The sequence below is a fragment of the Anarhichas minor genome, unplaced genomic scaffold (genome assembly GCF_050575085.1).
Source record: "Anarhichas minor isolate MPS153535 unplaced genomic scaffold, ASM5057508v1 ptg000010l, whole genome shotgun sequence".
In the NCBI taxonomy this organism is placed as follows: domain Eukaryota; kingdom Metazoa; phylum Chordata; class Actinopteri; order Perciformes; family Anarhichadidae; genus Anarhichas; species Anarhichas minor.
Window position 1 is genome coordinate 12,507,162 of NW_027466456.1, and position 22,623 is coordinate 12,529,784.

At 38.8% G+C, this 22,623-nt stretch overlaps 2 protein-coding genes across 4 annotated transcripts in view; both read right to left on the minus strand.

The window, feature by feature from the left end:
* pde4cb (phosphodiesterase 4C, cAMP-specific b) overlaps positions 1-9,430 on the minus strand; it is an 88,401-nt gene extending 78,971 nt beyond the window's left edge. Inside the window, exons 1-2 of the mRNA XM_076088208.1 lie at positions 8,794-9,430; positions 1,297-1,333 (exon numbers count right to left, since the gene is read on the minus strand). Of these exons, the coding sequence (XP_075944323.1) occupies positions 1,297-1,311 (15 nt within the window). The 5' untranslated portion in view covers positions 1,312-1,333; positions 8,794-9,430. The remainder of the gene's footprint in view (positions 1-1,296; positions 1,334-8,793) is intronic.
* A 7,553-nt stretch (positions 9,431-16,983) lies between these two features.
* mpv17l2 (MPV17 mitochondrial inner membrane protein like 2) lies at positions 16,984-22,082 on the minus strand. Of its 3 annotated transcripts, none has more exons than XM_076088212.1 (6): positions 21,983-22,082; positions 20,424-20,642; positions 20,089-20,250; positions 19,037-19,113; positions 18,364-18,492; positions 16,984-18,028 (listed from the first exon to the last, which is right to left on the minus strand). In XM_076088212.1, the coding sequence occupies exons 2-6, from the start codon at positions 20,611-20,613 to the stop codon at positions 17,930-17,932; spliced, it is 657 nt and encodes a 218-aa protein (XP_075944327.1). In that variant the 5' UTR covers positions 20,614-20,642; positions 21,983-22,082; the 3' UTR covers positions 16,984-17,929. The 3 variants fall into 3 exon arrangements, with proteins under 3 accessions (XP_075944327.1, XP_075944326.1, XP_075944328.1); XM_076088211.1 differs by lacking the exon at positions 21,983-22,082 and adding an exon at positions 21,765-21,971; XM_076088213.1 differs by lacking the exon at positions 21,983-22,082 and adding an exon at positions 21,406-21,744.
* Between the last annotated feature and the right edge of the window lie 541 nt (positions 22,083-22,623).

Consider the following 22,623-nt stretch of genomic DNA (forward strand, 5'->3'; position numbering starts at 1 on the left):
AAGGCAGGATACTTACATATCCTAACGTTACGTCCATTACATAACGTTTACTTTGTCCTCTAACTTGTGGTGTTCGCTGGTGTCCCTTTTTCAACGTTAATATGCTTCAACATTTCTTAGCCTCTGAACCCCAAGCAATTGTAATCTCTGTGGCCTTGTTTTTCACTGCAATATTTAAGTCCTGCACCTCTATGGAAACAGCACAAGCATGTCTAGAAGTAGAGATAACTAAAAAAAAATGTATTTTATGCAGTATTACACAGTAATAATGTTATAAATCATAAAAGGCAGGTTGAATTCAATCACAGCTTCCCAGTTGCGCTGAGAAGAACAAATTCAATGTTTTTACAAGATCTGGTTAGTGTAAACGGTTTATTTTAGGAATCATTTTTCATGAGACATGTAGACTAAAGTGATTTTGATGAAATATCACAATTTTAAGTTTTGATTTTTCTATACGGAAGTGTTCATCACACATGATGTGATGATTGACCACTGGAAAGTGGAAAATCTGAAGTTATTGTCTTTTTTTACAGCTTGATGAATGGTGCAATTTTGGCAATCATTTAACGAAAACATTTCTTTTCAAACCCGTCTGGAGGTTTTGGGGTTCACAGGGAGGGCATTCAGCATCAGTGAAAGAACATCCAAAGGCTTTATCCTGCTTCAGTAACATCTCAACTAATATTCTTATTTAAGCTCATGGATTTTACAGCCAACGCGTGAAACACAAACTTTATAACAGCCTCCATTCAATAATTAAATTAGCGAATAATTATTGACCATTGATTTTGATGGAAACTCCTGTTGGTAATTTAACAGGAATTCAAACGTACTACTATAATATTTGGTACTTCTATGGTAAAAGTTATTTAGGATTCAGATTACATTCATCATCACCAATATGCCCTTGAAAATGCATTTACCAATAAAATCTTTTAAGCTTTATTCCGTGAAAGAAAATAATTAAAAGCCATTTTAAAATGCCTCTAACATTTAAACAACAACTGACGAGACTCTGACTAGGTCATGATTAGACACGCCTTGTGAGTGTGCATGTGTATGTTTGTCCATGAGTCGTTATTAACGGCAAAGAAAGCCCTGAAGTAAAGATAAAACTTTTATGGCCGTGAGGTAATCAAAGTCCAAAGCCAGTCATCATTAGACAGAGAGACACGATGTGACGCACAGCGCCAGAGTCAGGCTGAGGTTCAAATGTTACGTAGGACTTTTCATAAGGCAGTGTGTGTGTGTGTGTGTGTGTGTGTAAGAGGGTAAGCCATGAACCTTATTTACCTCAAGCCAAGACATGGATGCTTGTTGTTTGTTGCAGCTGAAACAAAGAAAAAAAGAGAGGTGGTTTCATAATGACATTCATTACTCTTTGTAATCTAGTTTTGCCAGAGGACGTTACTACAAGTGGATCACCACAAAGTATTCTAATAAAACAATGACAAATCAATCGACTATTACTTCACCATTTGCAGAGATTTCTGGCATTCAAAAGTAATTTTCCTGCCCAAACCATAATCACTTTAAACCTTTACTTTGGATTCATAAATCAAATTAATCACAAGACAAATAGAAAATAAGTAGCATTAGAAGTAAGAATGAAGGCCTCCAATACATATGAAGAAGAAAAACTAAACATTAATGAGATTCATGTGACTCATCAACACCACCTGGCACCATGTGCTCAGTGATGGCGGAAGGATCGATGAGTAGCCACGGGCATCACGAAGACTAATGAGCCTTTCTCTCCAGCCAGGAAAAAAAACATGATAAAGCACTTTTATTACATTGATGAGCTGATTTGTTTATTTCACGCACACAGAATGCTCAGCCCACAAGATGCAGTGGCAAAACAAAGTTTAACACAATAAACAGAAATCATTACAATAACTCGAGAGCAGGGACCCGAACATGTTGTCTTGGCGTTCAACGCCAAATTAAAAAAGGTGGATATTCATAAGCGCTTCATATGAGGGACAATAAATCATAAAATGGTAAATTGACAGCACTGGTATCGTGCTTCTGGTCTGAGATCAGTACAAAGTGGTTTAAAATAGCTTATATATTAAGGTCTGCGTCAACCATTAAGGTCTCTGAGGAACCTGGTGAGAGTTTACAATTCATTTTATAAATTGAATTTAATGTGTGTATGTGTGTGTCTATATATATATCAATATTTATTTATTTACAAACAATATAATAATGTAACCAAATAAATAACATGTATCATTTTTGGTGTCAACTTTTTCTGGCAAAAGAGGGACTTGACCTCAGTTCTTCTAAAATCCTGGCTATGGCCCTACTCATGTTCTCACACACACACACACACACACACACACACACACACACACACACACACACACACACACACACACACACACACACACACACACACACACACACACACACACACACACACACACACACACACACACACACACACACTATTCACTCATCAAAAGGGATCTCATTACATAATTCCACTCTGGAGTCCAAATTTGACTTTATTGCCATTAGTAACCTACAGTAGCTCCAGGGGAACACGACGTGAGGAGTTGAAACACAGATTTGTCCGTTTTATCAGTTTCATTTCCTGTCGTTAAGTCAATGAAGGTCATGACTTATTAAACTTCCCTTTGGGCCATAATAGTCCATTCCCTTTTTATTTTTGTACAAATATAAAACACAACATGGAAACCTTCCACTACGCTTAGAATCCCAAACTGTCAACTATATCAAGTTATCAGACATTCATTGTAAAAGAGAAGCATCTCCAAGTTTACAGTACACTTCTTTCCAATGTCTTTTAATGTGTATACCAATAAATAGACATTTGCATCATTTCTCATCAGGCTGTATTGTGTGGCTAAATTTGGAGGACTTGTTGGATAAATCCCACTTTCATTAAAATAATTATGATCAGTTTTGGTCAAAACTGTTTTTAAGAGATGTTGATTCAACTTCATGGTCTTTTTGGAGAATTTAGTTATGGTGGTTTATACTGAAATGTGTGTCTAATGTTTGTCTACGTCCATTTACATCAATGAGGACTGTTTTCATTTAATTGAACTCTACTGAGACGAGGCTGTAGACTAAAAACATGCTAATTATAGGTGTGAACTGTGAAAATAGAAAACAGGCTTGTGTACCTGTGCACAATACATCTTATTCTACATTACCTTTGTCAGATTTATAAAACAGACCCATACATACATTCAACTTTGGGATTACGGGGGCATATTTCTGGCTTCCTGTGCCTGACTTCTTGTCTCAGACTTGTGATGTCTTCAAATGACTTGGTTCCCCAAATCTAAAGCCATTTTTTAGTTCCTACCTACCTTGGCTCCCTCCCAAACAAAAATATTATTGAGTTCCCTTTTTGCATTCTGTGACCTTACTTCCATCGGCAGCTGCTAAAGCCTTCCGTCTCAAAGTGTGTTGGCAGGTTTATTCATTTTTATCAAAGGCAGTGTCACATTGTTGTTATTTCCTTGACAAACATAGATGTCTTTGCTACTCATCACTCTCCTGCTGCTGCTTTTAGAAAACATGCATGTCTCTATGGAAAAGCCAACAGTATACAGGAGCTGCTGTTTACATTCTGGAGGCAGATCCCAGCCTGTACATTCAAGGTTTTTCATGTTTGAAATGTGGAATTACCCATTTAATGTAAAAAAGGATGTGGTGTTTACATGCACAATCTTATTAAAGTGACAGCAAAGTACAGAGGCAGTATGTGACAGACAAACTGCTTTCGGGCCACAACAACGTCATAGAGACTCCTCTACATCTACACAGTTTCAAGTTATAGTATATCCAAGATTCATAAGCTTCAGAGCTTCACTGTCTGGCCTTATAAGCACAATTTTACCTCCACCAAGGACATGTTGTGTTAATTTACAGATTGCAATTAAAGCCAGTATGAGATTCTTGTTACAGATATAAACGCAGATCCAGGTTTTTGGTCAATATTTTGCTATTTTGTCAAACATGTTTCTCATTATTATCTATCCCTCCATTTATCATAACATCTATCCATCTATCTATCTATAAATAATAAAATCAATGATGACTGAATTCCACTTAACTGCTTGTTAGTTCCCAGTATTGGGCATGCTGGCTCACTGTCATGGTTTACTGGGACAAGAGCCATTGTTAATGGTGTTAAAAGGAAAACTGAGCTTCTCCTACTTTGGAGTTGTGAAGTCCGAGAGACTGAGTGTTTTTTTCCGTGTTGCATTCCCAATTCAAAATGAACTTTTAACGATATGTTACAATCACATAGGTTTATGTTATGGCCACTCGTTTTTAATTATTCCCATTTTGCTTCTGACGAGTCATGTTTTGACGGTCAGTTTGGCGGACGGGTCTGAATACTACAATGTTGTGAGTCTCGGTCACTGTTGCTATGGAAAAGAGGCCAGTCAGAGGCGCGAATCAGTGCGGTAGCACATTTAAAGCACTTCATTGTCCAACTTGTGCACAGAACAGGTGCCATAGTTGCAGAATAAATCCAAAATGAAATGTATTTAAGCTGCAGATTGTGTTTTCAGTTTTCTGAACACTGTTATCTTTGGCTTCTGCGTCCCAATAGCAGCGCACGAAACAGTAGTTTGAAGCTCTGTGATGGAATTTCTTGCCAAAATGAGTCATAGTTAAATTCAAAGTCTACCATCAACTTCTTATAAAAGAACCACATATATTAGTTGTTAATCTTTTGGACTGATGATTCAACCTGGATAGTTTCATGCCGATATGAGTCAAAGCAATACTCCAACTATGAGTCACGTAACTTTGTGTATGGGACAAATGAATGGGACTTTTACTTCAAAAAAATAGCGCCGCCCACTTCGCAACTCTATGACAAGTCAAAATGTCTGCTGTGAAAAAGGCCTACTATTTAAATGTCAGATTTAGAGAGAGCTTTCTAACATGAATCCTTCCTCATGTTTAAGCCTTTTGAAACCAGCTGTATTTCTTTGTAAATGTATTTTGCCTCCTTTGCTTTCAGGCGCTAGTGGACCAGGAAACCCTCTGGCCCCTTTAATCTCCACTACAGTCTGCAGACCTTTTTTTGATGGTTTTCTCAGTGTCAAGATGCCTTTTGGCAGCGTCAGCTACAGTGCAGCTATATTTTTGATACATTACGGTCAGTTTCTTTGTCAGGCAACCTTTCACTTCACAGAGTAATGACAGCCTCCTCTTTGTCCTGAGGATGAAGAGTTGCTTTGGAGTGTTCCACCAAGGAGCCATCATTAATGTAGTCAGGGATTTTTCTGCAATCACAACTTATAACATCTATTTAAGGGCCTAATTGGTAAGCTCTCAGATACTAAAGAGTCTCCTAATTAGTGCTTCATTGAAGGCAGGCGCATTAGGAAGGTCAACCAATTCAGCCTTTATGATAAACATGCAAACAGAATCCAATTGAAAGGGAAATATACAAGATGTTGTCTGCTATAGCTGTTTACAGTCATACAAATCTGGCTTATTTTCTGGGTTTTGATTCTCTGTTCACTAAGGTGTGTTCAGTACTAATATGTCACATTATAGATCAGTGACTCTAAAAGGGAAAATGCTTGTGATTTAACCATTTTTAAAACAATGACTGGCAGCATGATATATTACACAGAGGATAACCTCCTGGCACAGCAGTCTGTAATGATTAACCATCTCAACAGTGGTGTCCTTGTCATAAATTCTAGAATCAACCATCATAAAGTTAACACCCAAGGCATCTTGTGATGCCGGCGTTGTTGTGGTGACGCACGTCAGATGTAAGCTGATAAGGACCGCTAATAGTCTGAGCAACGTTCAAGAGCGTCACTACGAAACCAGATATCTACAGAGGAAAAATGTGATTCACAACATTCACCTCATCCCACACGCTACTATGGATTATTATTGTATTTTATTCATATTAATTTGATCAATTACCATCATTATTATAGATATTCACCTCTTCAGTACCTTTTTAATCCCCTGAGACTCGATAGTGTCTTTCAGAGTCCGTAGCTGCCTCAGTTTTGAAGCTAGAGTTTAGATATTATCTCACGCTAGCTTGTTGGGAAGAGGGCTAGATAACGCTCAAACATTCTGAATGGACATTCAGAGGACATGTGCTTCTCCTCGGTATATTGACAATAAGGGGGTTTCTGAGCAGTTTCCAGAACAGATGCTTTCGACATCCAATCCCCAAAAAATGGACATCTTACAGAAATCTCCAAATGTCAAACATTTTTGATACAAAATCACAATATGACTCTTTCTATGGTGTTCAACAAGGTCTTGGTGTTGTAATGTGGTCATTTTGGAGGGATTTTTGATAGTTTTTATCAATTCTCGAGTGGTAAAGTATTGTTAAATTTAGCACCAAATGTGTGTAACAGACGGGAAATGGTATCAACAGCGAAATTGAGCCTTATGAGACAAAATATAGCATGGGGATGGCCATCATATTCTTCCATAATAACTTTCTAACCCCTTTTACACTGTCACAATTTAATATAATTAATTCATTAATTAGTCATTTGTATTTCTGATTTATAACAACTTCACACACACTGCTGAGCTGCATTTCAAATTAATCTCCAGGTTCCCAGCTTTCAAATGATATGTACATCCACCATGTGGCCTATACTGTTGACCTGCCATCTTCCCCTAAAGATCCCATGTCCCCCCCTAAAAAAGACAAAACAGGTCTATTAAGGTCTCTCAGCGTTAATAGGATATTAAAGAAATAATTCAACATTTTCGTGCCGAATACTTAGAAAAAAACTGCTTCCAGCCAACAAATATTCCACATAAAACCACAACTTGATCTTTTTACACTTCAGTGTTTGAAAGGACATATAACATGTACCAATGGGTGTGTATATATATATATATATATAGATATATAGATATATAGACTACAGAGAGAGATGTCTGACCTCCACTGTAGCTACATATCTTTGTACTTCATGCCCTCATTATACAGGAGGAGCTTAGCTAAACCCACATGTTGGTTTCCAGCTCAGAGTGACTCACACCAACATTTAAAAATAGTAATTGCACTAAACAGAAAAAATACTGCTGCTGTGACAAACTTCAAAAGTGACAAACGAAGTCTTTTCAGTCACCTATCAATAAAAGCCCAGGGTTTATCTTTTGCTTCTCACCAGTGATTTCTGAGGAAGCAAAAAGACAAATGCTCTTTTGCTCTCAAACAACCAGTGAGTCATGCAGACAGACAAAAGGAGATTTGGGCATGGGCTCTGCAAATGTTTGCAGATAAAACAGCCTCAGATGGTGATGGATGATAAGAGCAGGAGGAGGCGGCTCAGTGCTGGAGCAGCACGACATCTAATGGGCACAAACAGTACGGTCATGCCTGGTTTTCTGTGTTTATTGTTGAATCGATGACACTGAAGGATTCCCAAAGGTTCCCACGTCACAGAAACAGGTCTGACAGAACGGTTTTAAGCTCTGTGCAAAATTACACGACTGCTCTGTAAGTGTGAAGAAAGCAGGTGCAGTGAAAAACAGTCAGTCTTAGTCACTGCATAACTTTCAGGTTGAAACTGGTCTGATGCCTGATAACGCCTCAAACATCTGACAGGGAACGCCAAAAAAAAAGGCAAGGATCCCTGACCTCTTCAACGGCAGACATTTAAAAAAGAGATGAGCAATTAAAAATAAATATTATAAACTTAATTTAAGAAAAGTTCAAGCGAACAGAAATCAAACTTTCCTCTCCTCTTATTTTTCCTCATGTGGCTGGTTTGAATCCACAGGCTGACTTGAGCAAAGCACTAAACAAATGGACCATACAGTACTTTGATAGCAGTTTAAAAAACAACACGTATATGCAATATTTAGATTAAATCAATAAAACATGTAAAATAAAGAAGGTTAAAATGAATGTATCCCAAACAGAGGATGAATAAGAATAAACACAAGTGAAGAGACAAAGAGTATTCTTGTGACCTTCCCGTTCTCTAAATGAGTGTGAGAGATATAATTTAAAAAAGAAAATGATGTACAACTTTCAAACAGCAAGAGAGACTCTGTATGAGTGTGTGTGTGCGTGTGTGTGAGAGTGTGTGTGTGTGTGTGTGTGTGTGTTATAGAGGCAGAATGAAGGAAGCAGATATGGAGGAAGGAAGGAGATAAAGACAGAAGGAGGGATGCATAAATATTTTGGGGAAATACATTCCATGTTGGTTTGCTCATGAAGCTGAATTATTCCAACCGTTCGACAGACACAGTCCATGCTTACAGAACATTACAATACAACCCAACACAACTGTGACTGGGAACTACGAGGCCTACCACTGAATATATGCTCCACAGATCTCATTATCACACTATAGAGGTACATAAATAGACAAACGCACAAAGAAATAGTTCATGTTTTTGCAGGAATATCATTGGAATATTAAAGAAAATAGACTGTAAAGCAATACAAACACACTATTAAATATAATAAATGTATTATAGGATGAGATAATGAGATAATACATTCATTAAGATCATATAAGTCTATAATCACTCAACGGTTCAACAGACACGTCTTATGTCCCTATAGGGATACTACAAGAAGATAGTACAAGACTCACAGTCAAATCCGTGATTTTTCAGAATCTTCGTTTCCGAAGTGCAAACTGTAAATCATTCAACTAGTTCAACTACTTTTTCATTGACAACAAGTGTATATTGAAGTATCCGCTGCCTCTCTGACCAATTCTACCATCATATCACAGTTTTGAAGTTTAATGTAATAAAGATTAATCCACTCACCGCAACGACCGGCCGTGTGTTCTCGCGGGGTTTTGCTTGCAGGTAAATGCCAAAGGACCTGAGGTGTCGGTCAGGTTATGCTGCAGCGGTCATCCCTCTTTTCCATTTTTATTGCAGCAGTTGAGTTAGTTAGACTTCAAACTCTGCAACATGCAGCGCTGCGTGCTCTGCCGTGACTGTGACGTCGACGCCCCGGAGCACATGACAGGAAGTGTAGCAGCCGAACGTAAACAACTTTACTAGACTAACCACGAGGTCTGCTGTGGTGGCTTCTAACCATTGCACTGGCCTCAAAATGCAGAATGAGCGTATATAATTGTGGGAGGAACATTTTAATGTTTTTAAATTATATGTTAAATTTTGCATTTAACCAGAAGTCTATTTATTTACATCATCTCTTTTTACAGGAGGGATTTGGCAACATTGGCAGATTAAAGATATAGATAGACTTTACAATTGAAAGTGGGTAATAAAAGAAATATAAAAAAAAAAATAGAACAATTAAAAAAAGATGTTTCTGCCAGTGTCAGTCTTCAGGTCTTATGTGGAATAATGTCCAGTCCGTCCAGTAGGCTATGCCAACATCTAATCTCTGCTTTTGTGTCTAATTTAATCAAATGGACTGAAGCTCCCTCACACTCACAGATGTTACTCAGATGTCTGTTAATCAGGTTAAAGATATCAGGCAAAAAACGTTGGGCCAGTATAAGTCAGACGTCGTCTACTTCTACTTTCTTTTTTTGTGTGGAGAAGTGTCTCAGCAGTTTTACTGACAGACAATGCACTTTCAGACTACCTTTATCTGTGGAGTCTGTATCATGTCTCTCGAGAAACTTGAATTGATGTTGAAGTGTGGTTGAAAAGACGAATGGCAGGGTGCTATGTGGTTGTGAGTCAGGGATTACAACAGCCAGTGATATTGAAAAGCAAAAAACTGCAATGTGTTTTTTGGAATATTGCTTTTATTTCATTGAAAAGAATCCCGACTATGTGCTTTACATCTGTCTGACAGCAAGTGTGTGTAATGCACATGGAAGAGGCAGGGTTATATAATGATGATCCAATTTCAAATACACTTTTAACATTGGAAATACATTTTCCTGTGCACTATTAAAGATACGAATCCCTAAATCATCATGGACACTTAAAATGTAGTTGCTGTATTTGTATAATGTAATTTGTTACATGTAAGAGTGGAATTATGAATCGAAAGTGCTTACGAAGATATACATCTACAGAAATGAAGGAGGAAGAGTTATTGCAATGGTTGACTCAGCTTCTATCACCAGAATTAAAAGCAGCAAACAAGAAGGTCAGAGGTCAAAGATGAGGCATAAATACTCCCCTGTCATTGACAAAAGTGCTTTGTAAAGTAATAAGAGCTTGAGAGAAAATCATAAACATGTTTTTTTCTTGTGTGGACAAGTGGTTTTTTTCTATCCAGAATCATCAGAGTTGTACGGCAGACGGACTCCTCCTGCATTTCAGCGTCCGATGAAGTGTCCTCTGTCATTTTGAGTGCTTGGCGAACGGAGAAGCCTCGTTCACGTTGCTCTGGCGAGATGAAAGGAAACAGCAAAGGAGTTAAAAAGAGCTAAACTATTTATTACAACCTGCAACCAGAGGAGTTAGAATGCCTTTATTGGATATCTGGTGTTGCAAACCTTCTTTACAAACTGAGCAATACGGCTCAAGGAATCTGCATAGCTGTGTGCTGCTTTACATAAAGATGTATCTTATTTTATATTATCCATTCTCTTTATCAACTTACTTCTATTTAGGATAACAGCTGCGCTGAACTAATTTAACTTAATTTAACTTTAGAGATTGATAAAGTAAACACAGCAACATTTTGCAAAACAGAAAAGTTCTTGTCTATGATTCGACAGAACACAGGATTTGCGGATTTGGTCAGAAATAGGACACTGACAGCCAGTCACTTACACCTTTTGTCGTGACTCTTACAGAAGGTTCTGCTTTGTTACTTCTCTGCAGTGTCATTGCACACATTTTAAGCTAAGTTTGGTAGCTAAGGATGAGATTGAAATGATAAATGGATATTTCAACAGAGAACATTCACTTTATCCTTGCTATGTTGTCAACATATCAAATTGTCTCTTCAAACAATGAAAACACACAAGAAGTAGAATTGACACGACAGAAATAAAATCCCCACGGAGTTGCAAAGCAGCATTGAAATGTTAATTTAGTGAACATTAAATGATGTACAGTGTGACGATGTGTGATTCTGTTCAGAAGCTCCACAAGCAGGAACAGTTTCACTACACAACACTTGTGTATACAGTTGCATTTTAAAATACAGAATATATTCCTGTCACTTATTAAACCTGCAAATCATCTGCTCATCATCACCTGCTCAATTTGCAAAATCAGCTGTTTTTTTGTGTTGGACCCAAATGTTGTCCTGTACTGTGTATGTTCACATGCGGTACACATTGTTCTACTCCGACGTCATGAAAGCTATACCGCGGCTTTGCTCAAGTGCAAATACAGATTTAGAGATAGCTGGCGGCAGTAGTTTTACCCTAAAGTGTTTTTCTCTCCGTTTTTCACACGGTGGAGACCTGATGCTTTGGTCACACTTTCACCTGATATGACATCTGAAGACTGCAGGATGCTGAGAGTGTCTGAATACCTGCTGACACACTGATGCAGTGCTGATTACTCATCCTGAGCACTTTTTCATTTCTAAATAAAGTGCTTAGTCAATACATGCTCAACACACACAGTGCTTCAGCAGCCTTCCTGTTTGCGTAAAAGAGAGAGCAGCAAACCACTGTGCTCACTGTTCAGGTGGAAAAGATGAAGATGAAGACACGTGGAGGGTGAATAGGTTTTCAATGACAGCTCTTACACACTGCCAGAGTTCACAGGTCAATTCCCTGTGGTGCAAGACATTGTACTGCCGCCAGTGACACTTTGTTCACGTCCATGTTTTAATCATATAAACAATCTCATGCGAGTGTTGCCCCCTGCTGGTGGAAATACCAGAATCTCAATCTTTGTCTCAAACAATTTATTTGTCAGCTTCCATCTTCGCTTGGAGTTGAATTGTGCATGTCTCATCTAAATGCGGTTACAATTGCACAAAATGTGTTACAGGAGCTTATGTTATGTCAAAATGCCATGTCTGCAAGAATTTTACAATCAATTTTAGGAAAATGGCATTGAATATAAAAGAAGACTATGGAGCCTACAGGCATTCTGGCCGCTCTGTGAAGCTGTTCACAATGACAGTGCTAAAAGTGCTGATGTTTAGCCGGTATAACATTCACCATGTTTACCATCTTGTACTGGTGTGGCAGCTTGCTAACATCTTACTAAAATTAGAGGCGCCTGTCTTTGTGTGTACGTGTGTGTCCTTCGAGTTTCTCAACAACCGTTCATCCGATCGACTTCACTTAGCAGCACTTAGCACTTGCTGAAGACCAAATGAAGTGCAGCGCGGAGCACAAGCTCTTGAGATCTACGGGACATATTTATTAGTAGTGCGTTATGTACACATCGTGCAGTGCATGGAGAGGGGTCCCCTATCAATTGTTACACCGCCAAACGGCATGCTGGGTATAGATTGCTCGATGTTCGTGTCAGCTTTTGCAACCAAATGACACGTGTATTCTAGCGTTGCTGGGGGATGCAACTATGTCACGTATTGCTCAGGACTCAAGTAAGCACCGTTTGCGTTTAACACACACACAAGTGTGTTTTGAGGTCTTTGGCCATTAATCACAGAATTTCACAGATTTAAGTTTTTCTAATCGTCCAATGGTGGCTATAGATGAAAAGTTAAGGCACTACCAAAGACATGACAATGAATCCTCTGGAAACTATGAATTACATTACAAAATTGAATTCAATAGGTGTTGAAATATTTCAGTCCGGACCAACCAACCATACCGATACGCTGCTAGCATGACAAAAAAACAAATAAATAGCTTCTTTTAATCTCCTCCAAATGTGTTATGATTACATTTAAGTAATTAAAAGCAGTTTTACAAGTAAAATCAGTTGAAACATCAGGTTCCTTTGCTTCTAACTCACCATCGGCACGTCTTCAAGCCTCTTAAAGTTGTTCTCCGATGGTCTACATTTCATGATGGTATACAACAGCAGAATGACAAGGGCGAAACTGAAGACGCAAATGATGGCCACGAGGCCAGGATCTGTGGTCAAGTCCCACTCCTCTGGAAGACCTGAAGGTGAAACAAGCCACAAACGTACTGTATTAACTACTCAACACACTGGATAAACTTGTCTGCCTCAGTCAGAAGAGAGATTCTTGAAAAGGACTCAACTCTTAATTTGCCAGCAGAAAGCCCTCAAAGTGAAAAATGTATTACTCAACAGTTAAGTTTACAAAAATAAATCATTAAAAAAATTACATTTACCTTTTGTCAGATCTGTGATCAGACAAATATTTAATCTTCTTCATAAGTATCTTTTATTTTATTCCCTAATACCCCTGTTGGAGCATTTCTGAAGCCCATATCCTCTTCGTTTTTTTTACAGCTGTAGTGAATGACTTAGTCGAATTAAGTGCCCTGCAATCAGTCTACTGCTAACCAAACCAGCCACTACTAGCTGTGTGATGCTAATGTGTTGCCATTACAACATTCTTAGTGGATGTTTATTGGGTTTTGGGCTAACTGTCATGTATTTTACTGCTTTTGCTTTCTTCCTATAGGGACTTCATTTGTATCTTTGACTACTTGTTTCTTCTTTGCATGAGTGAAAATGAGTGAAAATGTAGCTTAACTAGTTTGACAGTATACGACTGTTCTTGGTGGTGGTTGTCACACTGAATGACATCATTTTTCTTTGCAGCCCAACTGGTATGGTGTACAGCACTTGTTGTAATCTCTGTTACTTTTCTTGTTACTGCACTCATTCATTCATTTTTACATTACCTTGGGTACAACTACCATTTTTTTATTTTTTTTATTTTACTGATTTGTAATCACTATCATTTAATTTACTGAAGATCTTCTGTCCCCTAGTGGCCAAAAATGTATCAATGCAGCTTTAAAGTAAATTAAGTAATTTGCAGCCTGTTATTATACCGCTGAATAGAACTCCACCGAGCTTGTGAACTGATTTCTTCCTCAGCAAAGGGACCATGTCTGAATGAGTGAAAAAGTTGCAGGTTTTTTATGTTTGATCATTTGTAGAGGTGTAGATTTAGAGGTGTAATCATTGTTCTCTGATTCATAATAAACCATCAAACATTCAGCTCTAATTGTAGTCTGACCTGGGCTGGTTATGTTCACAGTGGTGGTTGCAGTGATGTTTGGTAATTCTGATGCTGATGGGAGTGGCGATTCATGGGAAACTGTCTCGTTGGATGACTGGTTGGTCGTTGTAAGCTGAGGAGAAGTGACACTGAAATGTGTTTCCTCTGTCCTGTTGGGTGTTTGTGGTGAAGTCGAGGGCGATGGGGATGATGACACATTGTCTTTCTTTGCAGCCAAACTGGTGTAGTGTGCAGCACTTGTGGTTATCTCTGTTACCTGTTTGGCTATAATATGAGTGGTGCCTGCAAAGGAACAAACAGCATAAAATGTCTGTGAGGATGCATAGCATTTGCACCTGATCGCGATAGGCTAGTCTGTTGGCTTTTTCATGGTTGATAAACAAACTTATATTTTGGACTTCAAGCAGAGGTGTAGTTGAAAAGTATGTGCCCTATGCACAGGAGGGGACTACCTGCACTCTGGATTAGTTTCATTGGATGACACAGCATGCATAAACACAGTACTGCACTTGGACTCGCCCAAGTTTTCCTCCCACGTGCACTGTGCCCTCCCACACAATTTATTGACCCACCTGCAACCATTCTACTTGAGATCATGAAGTGAAATTTGTGGATTGATTCCATTTATACAACGGTGTACAAGTGCAAAAAAAAAGGGAGTGTACACATGTGCTATTTTGTGTCTCAATTTGTTATACCTGGACCAATTTTTACATTCTTTTTTAGAGCTGCCAGTATTGGTGGCTAACAGGAAAACAGACATTTCAAAGTCACCAGGATTGTTGATGAAGTTCCAACCACAGGAACAGGCGTAATACCGACAGTGATGACTTAGTATGACTCAAGGGCCCACACTGTAAACGTACACCATTATTGAACTGCATATCAATGGCATTGTGTTCACATACCCTTGAAGTCAAGACCATGTTTGCTCTACAAAAAATTCAAGACACTCAGGACAGGTCGCCAGACTATGACAAACCTTCACGCTCACCTTCACACCTACAGGCAATTTAGAAACCTCAATTAACCTAAGCTGCATGTTGTCAGACTGTGGGAGGAAGCCAGAGAAGCCGAAGAAAACCCACGCGAACATGGAGAGAACAGGCAAACTCCACACGTGCTGCCCTCTTATTTAAATCATTAGGTCCTAAAAGTTGTAAAATGCACAATAGGCAATAATTATTTTCCTTCCTCTGTTAATATGAATGAGCCATAGAACGAGGCTGGACTGAGGGCTAATAGGTGGGCTTAAGGAAAACACGCTTGAGCGCTTGCTCATGGGCCCCGTAATGCTAAAGATTGCCTGAAGATCCTGATATTTTCATTTGAATTATATATGTGGAAGTCAAGCGTTTTTGCTTCATGCGCCACTGAGCCTCCAACCATGAGGCATATGCTTGCAGCAAATAGCAAAATTCAATTGCAATAGCCAGGTTATAGCCAGGAGGGGGAAGTCACTATGCAAAGTTGTTACACAATATGTAGAATTCAAATTCTCTAATAATGTCAAATTTGGACCTGAATCCATCAACAACACTACTAAACACCCATATTGATTTTCAGCAGAAAAAAAGTGGTTTGTGGATTTAGTTACTCTTTAAATGTATTTCTGTATATCTAGTAGCACAACTAATTATTAAGCTATGCTAAGTACAATGTTAGTACAATAATCATATATATACAAAAATATTTACAAAAATAATACAACCTGCTTCTCGCCCCAGGACGTTTCCTGATTGCATTACTTTGCATCTTTATACGATTTCAAGATAATTTTAACTATTCAAAATCTCAAACACCAATTTAATAACAGGTAGAATGTGAGCTGTCGACTTACCTGTAGAAACAGCCACTGCAAACAGGGACACCAGCACAGTGAGGTGCATGGCTGCAGACATGTTGAGAAATAAAGAGAAAGGCCGGCGGTCATATTAACAACACTCACACACACACCTACACACACAGTTTACATCCTTGACTGCAGGATGTGTCGGCTTCCTGAGGAGTGCTGGGTTGGGGCATATCAACTCCCTCCGGTTGGTCAATCAATGTTTGAACAACAATCTGTATTTGCTATGTATTTGTAGTGGCATATACCTACTGTTGACGCTCTAATCTATTAACAGAGCGGGCAACTTCTGAAGGAATAGTGGTGTGAATGCTGGATGTTGAAAATCTGATGCTAAACTCGACTGATGGCTTTAAAGGTGCAAGGTGTAATACCAGGGCTGGTGTAGGTTTTGATAGCTTGTTTATTGGATTAAATAATCTCAAACCATTCTCTAAAAATGTAGCTGTCCTTTTGTGTTAACAAATAGTTATTTAATGACATTTCACCCTGACATTACTTGTGTTTTTTTTCTTGAATGTAGGCTACATTCAAATCAACTACTATGATCCTGACATGTTTACAAGGGCAAACTACTGCTGTGGCAAATCATTATATCATAACATTTGCATTCAGCACTTGCTGTATTTCATGTTGTCATATAGACAAGACTGTGTTTGTGTGTATATAATATATATTACTCAATCTCATATGTCAATGATTGAAACATCTTTTCATCCCTGCATCTTCCAGGAGTGCACGTTTCAGATATAAATATACAGACACACGGGTCCATTTACGTTATTTTTATTTAGCATATAGTATCCAAAACACATGACCCTCTATGTTAAAACAGAAAAGCTGTAAAATGGTCATGTAATATGTTTTTTTTTCTTTTAATTCTCGTGTGAAATGTGAAAACTATCCAGGGAGAAAACTGAATAAGTTTCTACTTTGTGTACGGTCACCGCTGTAGAATATTGTGAAATCATTATTTAAAACGATACTAAATGTTTTTTTGCAACATCGGATTGACAGAAATACTTCGGGGAACTATGCAATAACACAAATTCTTAGTTACAATGAATGTCCTTGTTCAGATTTTTCCTGTTTATTAATGTAAAGAATATCAAAGAGCAATAAAAGTTATTAACTTAAATATATATTTATGAATCAGAATAAACGAGACACCGACAGCAAGAAGTGAGAAGAACTGAACCTCCATATGTAAAAGAAGAAAATTATATATATATATATTTAGATATTAATTAATAAAATAGCAGCTGGAGACATACAGAAGGTGGTATATTATGTCACATTTAAAACAAAAGTATAAAACTTCTGCCATTTAAAAATAAGTAATTTCTTCAGTCTGTCTTCAATCAAGGAGCTGATGATTCAGTCTGATATAAAAAATAAAACATGTGATATTAAATAATTATACCACAACAGATTTTCTTTAAGCACGTAATCATAATCATGCATTTCTTTCATAAATACCTCAAAGGGATAAACTGAAGACAATCTTATTTGGCATCAAAACAGAACGGATCTACACATTAAGGCAAAGTTTATACAACTTAATATTAGAGATAAAAACATAGCAGCTGTTTCACATCAATTCTGATTTTTTTCATTTTATACCAGAAACAGCAACAAAATAACAGGAATGCCACTCTGTGGATATTGGACAGTTTAAATCATTTAGTTTCACACTAAAAACGTGCACTAACTAACTTACATTTAAATGCTTTGGGGAAGGTTGTGTTAAAGGCAGCAGTTACAGTGATGCAGATGTGATAAAGAGAAAAGCACCATCATCAGAGATATAAGCTTGAGAGGCAGTGAAACAACTTTTCATCCCTGAATGTTCCTCTAGGAGTGCACGTTTCAGATATAAATATACAGACACTATAAAAACAGCAAAATGTTCTTTTGCCTCCGATGAACGACTTCCCACTTGAGCATGAACTCTGTGTCTAAGCTTCCTCCTCCAGAGGTTTGGTCTAAGCTTCCTCCTCCAGAGGTTTGGTCTAAGCTTCCTCCTCCAGAGGTTTGGTCGATGGGAGCGCTTCCTGCTGAACATCCACAGCACTGCTGTCTGAAAGCTGCTCGGTGGGTTGGCTGTCATCCTGTCACACAAAAACCAAAACACACATCAATGTTATCAATATCACTTCACTTTAAATTACTGAGCAAGTAGAAAACTCTGACAGACACAATGAACACGAGCAGAGAAATGGTGGAGATGAGTTTTGATATATACTGTGCGTTTATTGTTCTTTACTAACTGTTCTTTATTAGTGCCAACTTTTACATTTTGTCTTCATTAAGGCAAAAACATAAAAACTAAAGATCTAAAATGGTCATTTTATAAGTAAAAGAAAACATTCTCTTCATCAAGAATTGTGAAAACTAGCCAGAATTTTGCAGAATTTCCATTGAATCTCCCGTGTGGCCGACTTACTCTGTGTTTGAGATAGGAAAGGTAGACATCCCACCCTACGGTGATAAAGTTCATGTACACAACACGGAATTTGGGCGAGAGGAAGTAAAAGTTGATCATCTGAGCGGGAGGCCAAACACAACAGTCCGCCTGCAGGCAAGAACACAGATGAGCATTAACAAAACTAGTTACACAAAGTAAACACGGTAAAAACGTGTCTTTCAGCTGGCAACCAAGATATCTGCTTTCACAAACCATACAGAGGAAACCGTCAGTGAGCTTCCTCAAAGAAAATATTAAACATTGAGAAAAAGAAGTCTCATAAGCCATTAATAAAGTTAGCATGTGGTGATCACAAATGATTGCTACATGTCAACAACACTGATGACATTTCAATGAGTCAGTAGTAACACAAAGAACAAGAATAAGAAACCTCGTATACGACTGGACCGTCTATGGTCAATGTGCTAAATTGTGGTCAAATAGGCCCTTTTCACAGCAGCTATTTCAACGTGTCATGTTGCCGGGCGTTCATGATTTGTGCGTAGGCTGAAGCAGTTATAAATTTGTTTGTAGAGTACAAACAAGTTCGGTAAGAAAATATTGACGATCCCAATTTGCCCATTGTGAGTAAATTATCATTGATCGGCTGCTCCAGATCTACAGGTGAGACCCTGACCCAAGGTGTACTTGCCTTATAAAATTCCCAGAACTTGCTCGTAAAATCGTTCCATCCTTCGGATAACGTGTGTCCCTCCATGAGACCCATACCTGCAATAAACAGAGTTGTCTGTCAGGGCCGTGTTTCAGAAAGCAGGTTTAGTGAAGACTGAGTTAGTCAACACCGAGATGAAGGAAACTCTGGGTTTTCAGTTTCAGAAAGACTTTAACTCTGGGTCTGTCTCGCTAGTAGGTTCTCTTTAACAAACCCCGAGTTTCTCTCTGTCTCCTCCATCTTTAATGTTAATCCTGGTCAGATATTGTTTCTTTGGCCCCCACGTTCAAATATTACACAGAGTAGAGTTACCTTCGGCTCAAAATAAAACCCCCGCAGGTCCTTATTTTTCCGAGTGGAAGTGTTTTTGTATATATAAATATAGAACGCTGTGACTTTGAACAGTGTCAGTGATGGAGGCTGCCTGTCGTTTACCTGTCGCCACGGTAAATCGTGGAATCGGAGCTCCATTAATGTTGGCCTTAAAGGGCACAAGCTTAACTCAGAGTGAACAAACACAGAGTTAATTAAACAAACTCTGACCGGCTGTTCTGGAACCGAAAACTTCCCATCTCAGGGTTAGTCAAGTCAGAGCTCAGGGGTAGCCTCAGAGTTTGTTAAACAGGGCCCAGATGTGCGTCAGCACCACGCTTCATAAAATCTAACTTCAGATAAGGTCAGAGCCTGAAGGAACTCTTATTAAACATTCATGGTTGAAATCCAAACTGCTTATCACAGAAGACCTTTAAACTCCATCCACCTGATATTGTCTTTTGTCTTACGTCATCCAAATCTATAAGTAAACTCTCACGCACGTACATAAACGCATTTAGCCCATCCCAAACATGAAGAACAATGGGCAGGGAGTGTCTTGCTTAATCCATACAGACAGTAAAAGCGTCTTTTGCCATACCTCCTCCATGTCTTTAAGAACAACCTTTGACTCTGTACACTCTTTCATGTGTGTACGTTCACTAAGGGAAGAAGGAGACGGGCTGCTTTGTGCCAACAAACTATGAAATCCTTCTCACCTAAAAAATACCACATCCCCAAAAACGGTGAGGCGACCACCTGGTCCACCAGAACCTTCTTGCACACCGTTTTCAGAGCTTTGCCCACGAACACTCCATCCAGCCAGATGTACCAGTATTGCAGCACAGGACCTAAGGAGCAGCCCACCGTAAACATGCAACCTTTCAGGGGGAGAGAGTCAAGAGAAAATGAGAGCATTAATGGCCATGAGTTGGTCATTCAAAATATAACACATTGCACAGATGTTCTCCAAAATACGACATTTGATTCTTTATTAATCGATGGAGATTTGAGTATACTGGCTGAGAGAGCTGCTCTTTTCTCTGTATCTCACCTGTTCTCCTCCAGTCTCGTACTCTGCCCGGCTTTTTTAAGTTCTCCCGGCTCTGCTGCACGATGTCTCCCAGTGCCAACAGTACTCCTCCGCTCAGGGTGTTTGTGAGCAGCAGGGTTCGGCCCTGGAACAGCGGCCGCCAGTTGAACTGCATCCGGACGAGAAACTGTTTACCCATCCGAGGAAGCATGACGGCGGAGAAATTCACGTTACTGTCATCTGTGGGAGAAAGAGGACAATGATGGACAAACTCCTATCAGGATGCTGCACCTCCAACACAGAGGGTGAAAAACAAAAGTACAAAACAGATTCATAGTGATGTTACGTGCTGTGCCGAGATTTAAGAGCGCGGGTCGAGTAATTAAGTAATCGAGCGTGTTTTCAGTGAGGCTTGTATCGCTTTGAAGAAACGCGTTTAGGAATTATAATTCATGAATGAAAATAAATAAAGGCTCGCCCAACATCACTTTCCCAGTTACTGGCCTCTGCCCAGGGACAGTGTGTACGTTATAGTGGCATCTAGTGGTTTGTTGCAGATTCCTGTCATCCTGTCCCCCTGTCCTCCTGTCCCCCTGTCATCCTGTCATGCTGTCATGCTGTCCACTTTGTCTCAGCCAGCAGAAAAGTTTACCAAAACAAATCTTTTGGCTGATCGTGTACATGTGTTAACATAGCGGAGGTGGCCGAATGAATTAGGTTTTACTTTCGTTTACATGTCCATGGTTGTAGCACAGATATACAGCAGCCTATATAAACACATTACATGGTTGAGAAAATCTGTAATAGATCCGCCTTGTTTCACTCTTCGGCCACCAGGCAGTTTTATGTTGCACACGAAGCCTCGAGAAATGAACCATTTTGCGAACCAATTGGCTGAAATGCTTCATGAAGCTTTAACTCGACATCACAACAAGAAGAAGACAAACACCTCACAGTCATATATCATCACAAAAATTGTGTTTCTGTATGAAGTAAATCTCACCATCTCTGAGTCCCACATAGACTTGATCAATAACGTTACAGATGAACTAACGCTAATGAATGAAACATGTCTTTCTACTGGTTGTTTTAGGTCTCCTCCTGTGTTCAGCGACCTTGTCTTTTAGTACATATACTTTGTTGCATGGACTGTTTATCGGGTTAATCAACTTCTCTGTATTACACGGGATGAGAGTATTTATATTTACGTTTATATTATCTGCAGATTACACAGACGGAAACTTTTGACAGTTGAGAGGTTCAAAGGTCACTGAAACTAGCTTAACTGTTAGCTAGCAGCTCATTCAACCCCGGATTAAACACTCGGCTGCCATAACTATGTAGTCGTACACAACCGTTTACCTGACTGTTTCATATTTAGTACAACACCAGCGCTGACATTGACCCTAAATATGCAAAATCCAATGTCACAATGATCTCTCTGCTCCTCGTTGAACGCCAAATGAAACCGGCTGACATGTGAGAGTCGGTGTTGCGTCGAAGTCTATCTCCCTTCTTACGAATTTCCCCATTAACGTTAACCTGACCACAGCCACTTAAGTGTGCAAACACATCCTCACCTAAACCCGAACCGCGGAGCTCTCTTCATACATCCACGTGAGAAACACTAGTGCAACCCCCTGAAACGCGAGCTGTTCATGTTGTTCCCGTAGAACTGGACACTTCTCATGTTAGAGCGCCACCTGCTGGCTTGGAGGACCAATTAATCACAACAGAACGCCATAACGTATACAGATCACTGTTTCACTCACTATGACCAATGTTTTCTCTTTACAACACAAGATACAATATTCTGTCAGATGTTCACGATTCGCTATTGCTATTTTTACCATATATATATATATATATATGGTATATCTGCCTGTTTACACTCTTTGGCTACTACAGTAGTACTAGACCAAACTTATGACATTTTTGAAATTTTCATGACCAAAAACAATTTTTTTTTGATAGAAGTATAATACTTCTTCAGAATAAGCCAATCAACTTCTTGTTTTGTTTCGGCGGACAACACATTGCTGAGAAATATGGATAAAAGCTATCACCATTTATATCTTTGAGATGTGTAATTATTGTTTACATTACAATTGTTTGTATCTTATTGCAGGTCTTCTAATTCATTATGCTTTCTCCCCAATGTATTATGATTTATCATAGCAAACAAATTGATGTTAACCTTGTCTCAGAGGAATCTTTAGCA

Coding starts and splice junctions, on each gene's coding strand:
- mpv17l2 (XM_076088211.1), bottom strand. Junction 20,251..20,423: donor ACGAGACTGGAGGAGAACAG/GTGAGATACAGA, acceptor TCCCCCTGAAAG/GTTGCATGTTTACGGTGGGC. Junction 18,493..19,036: donor AGTTCTGGGAATTTTATAAG/GCAAGTACACCT, acceptor TCTTGCCTGCAG/GCGGACTGTTGTGTTTGGCC.